Genomic DNA, 6,000 nt, shown 5'->3' with positions numbered 1-6,000 from the left:
TATAACATACTTCTTTTAATTCTCCACCATTTGAATTTCAGTCTTTCTCTTTCATAGAAAGGAGAGAAGTAGATTGAAGCTTTACTGACTGGAGTAAAGGAAGAGGTATTTCATTTGAATGAGCCTAGAGGTTCAGAGGTAAGTTCCTTGAAGATTTTTGTTTGTTTGTTTCTTTTTTTAAGATTTCCTTAATTTATTTACTTATTATCCAATTTATATATTTAATTTACTTTCCTCTGTTTTATTTATTTATTTATTTATTTATTTATTTATTTATTTATTTATTGCTTTTTAGGGCCGTACCTGCAGTATATGGAAGTTCCCAGGCTAGGGGTTTAATCGGAGTTACAGCTGCTGGCCTACACAATGCAGGATCCAAGCTGTGCCTGTGACCTATACCACAGCTCACGGCAATGTTGGATCCTTAACCCACTGAGCGAGGCCAGGGATTGAACCCACATCCTCATGGATACCTGTGAGGTTCCTTTCTGCTGCACCACAAAGGGAACTCCTGAAGGGGGTGTGTGTGTGTGTGTGTGTCTTTTTAGGGCCAAACTTGCAGCATATGGAGGTTCCTAGGCTAGGGGTCAAATCGGAGCTGTAGCCACCAGCCTATGTCACAGCTACAGCAATGCCAGATCCTAGCCTGTTTTCGACCTATACCACAGACCATGGCAACTCAGGATCCCTAACCCACTGAGCAAGGCCAGGGATCCAGCCAGCGTCCTCATGGTTACCAGTCAGATTTGTTTCCACTGAGCCATGACTGGAGCTCCTTTGAAGATATTTTTGATTTCCATCCCTCTTAGCCTTCAAGCCTCTAGGCAGATGCCAACTTAGTCTAGAACCCCAGCTGTAGCAGAGGGAGCAGCCAGCAGCAGGGTTGCTAGTGCTGCTATTTATTTCTTTCAGTTATTCCTGTTTATAATTGAAGAGCTATCTAAAACAGCAACGTTAAAAGATTATAGTTTAAGATAGGCCTTGAATGTTTTATTAGACACCCTTAGAAAATAACTGTATAGGTTTCTTTCTTTCTTTCTTTCTTTCTTTCTTTCTTTCTTTCTTTCTTTCTTTCTTTCTTTCTTTCTTTCTGTCTTTTTGCCATTTCTTGAGCCATTCCCATGACATATGGAGGTTCCCAGGCTAGGGGTCCAATTGGAGCTGTAGCTGCTGGCCTACGTCAGAGCCACAGCAACATGGGATCCAAGCCGTGTCTGTGACCTACACCACAGCTCACAGCAACGCCGGATTCTTAACCCACTGAGCAAGGCCAGGGATCAAACCTGCAACCTCATGGTTCCTAGTTGGATTCGTTAACCACTGCGCCACGACGGGAACTCCAGGAACTCCAGTTTAGGTTTATTTCTATGAAAAGGCTAGAGATGCTACTTCCACACTATACTTAAATATTTGCATCTCCATCTTCCTTTCTGAGCTGCCCTGAGCAGGCCAAGACTTTTGATTCCTATCATCCAACAGAATGGCTGGCATGGCATATATAGTAGGGATCCTATAGATGATTATTGAATGAGTGAATGAAATAATCTCATTAACCCTCTTATCAATTTATTCCTTAACATAAAAAGAATCCCCAATAAATTGATTTCCAAATATTATTTTTCTTCCCTGTCTTAGGTCCTCAATCTCCATCTTTTCTGCCAAGATTTTCGCTAACCTAATTTGACTCTCAATTTTGCCCTTCCTCACATTTCCTGATATATAACTCTACAGTTGACTAATTAAAGGGCCTGTTTATAATATTCTTTATTTTGTGAGCTTTTAATGTAACAAAATATATAAGGTAACACAAATATAGTTGGAAAGACAACCTAATCAAAGTCACAAATCTTTGTTGGTAGCTTTTAATAAACACTAATGTGTATGAATGAGAGATGTTTCTAGATAGTAAAAAAAAGAAATTTCTCTTTCTGGAGCCTCTTTCTCTACTTTCCAGAGCTCATGCTTTTATCAAAGGGGCAAAAATCTGATTTACTGTTCTTCTAAGATGTCATTTTTCTCTCTTTTCTTTCATATATTTTAAGCAACTTTCTTTTGAGTTTTTCTGGTCACAGTGTGTATTTTTCTGTTACATTTGAACTGGAAGCTCTTTAGGACAAGTATTGACCTCTGTATATGGATAGATTGATATTTACTTTTGGTGCTCAGTACTTTTGTTTTTATTTATTTATTTATTGCTTTTTAGGGCCACACCCGTAGCATATGGGAGTTCCCAGGCTAGGCATCCAATTGGAGCTGCAGCCACTGGCCTACATCATAGTCATAGCAACGCAAGATCCAAGCCACATCTGTAAACTACAGCACAGCTCACGGCAACTTGGGATCCTTAACCCACTGAGCAAGACCAGGGATCAAACCCTCATCCTTATGCATGCTAGTCAGATTAGTTACTACTGAGACACAATGAGAACTCCTGTCAGTACTTTTAAACCTATTTTTTTTCAGAGAAGTTATAATAGTCATAGGCTAATATTCCTCAAAAAGGTGCATCATGATATGTGAAATGGAATAGTTTCATAGGATGGAAATATTAAAAAATATTATAAAAAGCAGAAGTTAGGTATGAGTTTAGGTCTGAGTCAGTTATTGAAGATGTATGGAGTGATAAAAATGGGATATGTTATTGGGAAATAACTCTCTTGGGAGGTCAAAGTACTGGGAAGAAAATGGAATTGAATAACCATCTGAAGACTGACTCAAGGTTGGGAAGGATTCAATGATGGGAGGATATGATTCCTAGCCTCTTGGCAGTGAAGAAAACACACATGTACACACAACTTGAAAGCAAAGCAGACCTGGATGAGGCAATAAGTTTACAGAGAAAGGACATTCTAGGAAAATTTAAGGAAAAATATAGCTTTACTCATTAATGGTGAAAATTATCCAGAGTGCCTTACATTTCATGTATGAAGCTCCTTTTATTAGCTCCTGGAAGTCACAAGGGTGACTATTTTCCCAAATAGAAGCATTTTGTATATTTGTCATTGTTTTTTTTATTTACTGCCTTTCCTAAATTTTATTCAGTTGTACCTAGGATTTTAGATTTTAGGTTACTTTTTAAGCACTGATAATGTGATTTCTTAAGATACACATTTTTATTAAGTGAATCTCTATCACTTTTTTTTTTTTTTTTTTTTTTGCTTTTTTTTAGGGCTGCACCCATGGCATATGGAGGTTCCCAGGCTAGGGGTCAAATCCATGCCACAGCTGCTGGCCTACTTCACAGCCACAGCAAAATGGGATCCGAGCCTCGTCTGAGATCTATACCACAACTCACAGCAATGCTGAATCCTTAACCCACTGTGCGAGGCCAAGGATCGAACCCACATCCTCATGGATACCAGTTGGATTCGTTTCCGCTATGCCAGAACGGGAACTCCTCTATCACTTTTTAAAATATGCTTTGTACTAATGAATCTTGCAAATCAAAGATTCATAGCTAAAAGGAATCCCCATACAACATATGGTCAACTTAATAACTTCACAGCAGTATGTAGTCAAAAAATCAATGCTTTATCATTGGACTAACAGGGATTAGATTTCTAAAGTTATTAGAATATAAAGATTTACTTTAGATTTTAAAATCTGTAATATAGCCCAATATAAAGTCAATAGCTCCTGTTTTTATTGCTGTGTTACATCCTGTGACCACTGATGGTAATGTGGAACATTTCCTGCTAGTTATTCATTGATTAAAAAACCTCATTTTTCCAGAGACTGGGCAGGAGATAAGATGTCAAGAAGTAATGAAATGAAAAGAAGAGAATGCAAGGGAACGAAAAAGAGAAAAACATTCAAGTGTTATTTTTTTCCCTGTATATGCAGATGGACAGGAAAATCATAGCAGTAATTGCAGACTTCTTTTCACCAAAGACAGAATGGCCTTGGGGAATTAGAGTATGAGAGAAAAAGTCCAATGAAACTGCATTCTCCTCTAGGCCCCACCTAAGGTGCTGGATCTGGCTTTGTCCAAGGTCATTTACCCTTTCTGTGCCTTAATTTCCATAACAGTTGAAAAAGATTATTTGCCTCTTTGGGCAATTGGGAAGATGAGCAAGATATTTTCAGAGGCCCGAAAAACTGGTCAGAAAAAAGTGCTGTAAGAATACAAGTAGTACTAATATTAGTGAGCTGTGTATCCTGTTGGCATGAGTCATCTTGCTGCAGAGACGCAGAAGCAATTCCAAGTGTGGCTGAGCACCAAACAATGAGGAGTCCGGTGCTCTTAGCTGGTGTTAAGGGAGAGCTTAGTTGCAGTGAAATCTGCCCTTCTCTCTTTCAAAGAACCAAGGTGGGGAGGGGACAAAACTTTTAAAACAGGCATAGAATGTAATTACATACAGACAGACTTTTGAAATATTAAAGCCAGTTTGAATCCAGACTTTGCCACTTAGTACTGTGACCCTGAGCAAGTTCTGTTTCTTTAAACTTTATTTTTCCCATCTGTAAAATGGGGATTATATCTATAGGCTGTTGTGGGGACTTAACATACACAGTTACAAAGACTCTGTAAAGTTAGCCATTATTGTAATTTACAAGATAGGAGAAAGAAACCCAGATTAATGAATAAATGAATCTTTAAAAAAAGAAGAAAAAAGACAAGTTTGTATTTTACAAAACATTATATGATTTAAGGGATCTAGGAAGAGGCAAACTTGTTTTATCAAGCCTGAATCCACTCATATTTCATGGGTTTCACCGCAACTAATCAAATCTTTGATATCTGGTACACAGAACACATACAGGAGAGACCTTCCGTGTGCTTCAACAAAAACAGCTCTCTATTCTAAAGCTATATGTATGTGTGTGTGTGTGTATATATATATATTTTTTTTTTTTAACCTCTTGGATATCCAATAGCTCTTATAAAACAAAGCTCAGATGCTGTTTTTCTGTTGTTTTAAAGAGAGAGCATTCAGGGGAGCGTAGATTACACTCTCTTTGAATCACGCTCAGGGCTGTGAAGCCTTCAGGCAAAGCCCGAGGAGCAGAACGCGTTTTTTCTGTGTGGCTTTTTTTTTTTCCTTTTTTTTTTTTTTTTTTTAAAAAAATCGATCTCTGAACCTTCGCTCCGGCGGCGGGGGCGGAGGAGGGTGCGGGAGGGAGGGGTCTGGTTGCGGGGCGCGGCGCCGCTCGCCCATCCCCCGAGCGCGCGGCGGGGCGGCCGGCCGGCGGCCGCGGAGGATGCGGAGGGGCGGCGGCGCGGGCCCGACCCAGCCGGGGCGGTGGGGCGGGCGCCGCCCGAGGCGGTAGGGCGCGCGCGGGGGCGCGCCGGGCCGGGAAGGCGCGCTCGGGCCGCGCTCGCTCCGGCCGCGCTCGCTCCGCGCTCCCTTCTCTCGTTCGCTCGCTCGCTCCCTCCTCCCTCGGCAGCCGCGGCGGCAGCAGAAGGCGGCGGCGGCGGCGGCAGCGGCTGGGGATCAGACATGGCGGCGGATCTGAACCTGGAGTGGATCTGCTCCTTGCCCCGCTCCTGGACTTACGGGATCACCCGGGGCGGCCGAGTCTTCTTCATCAAGTAAAGATCCGGGGACGGCGCGGGGGCCTGGAGGAGGCGGGAGGCGGGCGACACGGGGAGAGCGAGCCGGTCTGTGCCGCTCCGGCCCCCTGGGCTCCTCCCGCGCCCCCACTCACGCCCCGTCTCGGCCCCTTCTCTCACCCCTGCAGCGAGGAAGCGAAGAGCACCACCTGGCTGCACCCCGTCACCGGCGAGGCCGTGGTCACTGGGCACCGGCGGCAGAGCACAGGTAACGCGGAGCCCGGCCGGGCCCGAGTGGAGTTGGGCTCAGCCGGGAGGAGGCGGCAGAGCCCGGGCCGCCAGCCTCCTGCCGGCAACCTGCCCCGAGCCGCGGTCCCGGGGAGGCGGCGAGGCGGGGCGGAGGCAGGCGGGGGCTGCCGCAGGTAGAGGAGCCGCGGGGGCCCCGCCGCGTTACTTCCCTCGAGTCTCTGGACGCCTCCCCTCCTCCGCGTTTGGTGGCCACTTGC

General features: G+C 44.1%; 1 protein-coding gene across 17 annotated transcripts in view; it reads left to right on the top strand.

Annotated features, from left to right (window-relative positions):
• Positions 1 to 5,426: 5,426 nt before the first annotated feature.
• The window catches only part of PLEKHA5 (pleckstrin homology domain containing A5), a 255,696-nt gene continuing 255,122 nt past the window's right edge, over positions 5,427 to 6,000 (top strand). For 16 of the 17 annotated variants that reach the window (XM_021092279.2, XM_021092277.2, XM_084956652.1 and 13 more), the window contains exons 1-2: positions 5,427 to 5,533; positions 5,683 to 5,762. In XM_021092279.2, the coding sequence (XP_020947938.2) occupies positions 5,442 to 5,533; positions 5,683 to 5,762 (172 nt within the window). In that variant the 5' untranslated portion in view covers positions 5,427 to 5,441. Of the gene's footprint in view, positions 5,534 to 5,682; positions 5,763 to 6,000 lie in introns of those variants that run through there. The other variant, XM_084956648.1, reaches the window with a different exon arrangement.

This window comes from Sus scrofa, chromosome 5 (assembly GCF_054392235.1).
Source record: "Sus scrofa isolate SSC_HxYL_T2T_F1_AM1 chromosome 5, Sscrofa_HxYL_maternal_Yorkshire_Landrace_v2.0, whole genome shotgun sequence".
Taxonomy (NCBI): Eukaryota; Metazoa; Chordata; class Mammalia; order Artiodactyla; family Suidae; genus Sus; species Sus scrofa.
The sequence above is the reverse complement of the archived record's forward strand: the minus strand, read 5'-3'. Positions and strand labels throughout refer to the sequence as shown.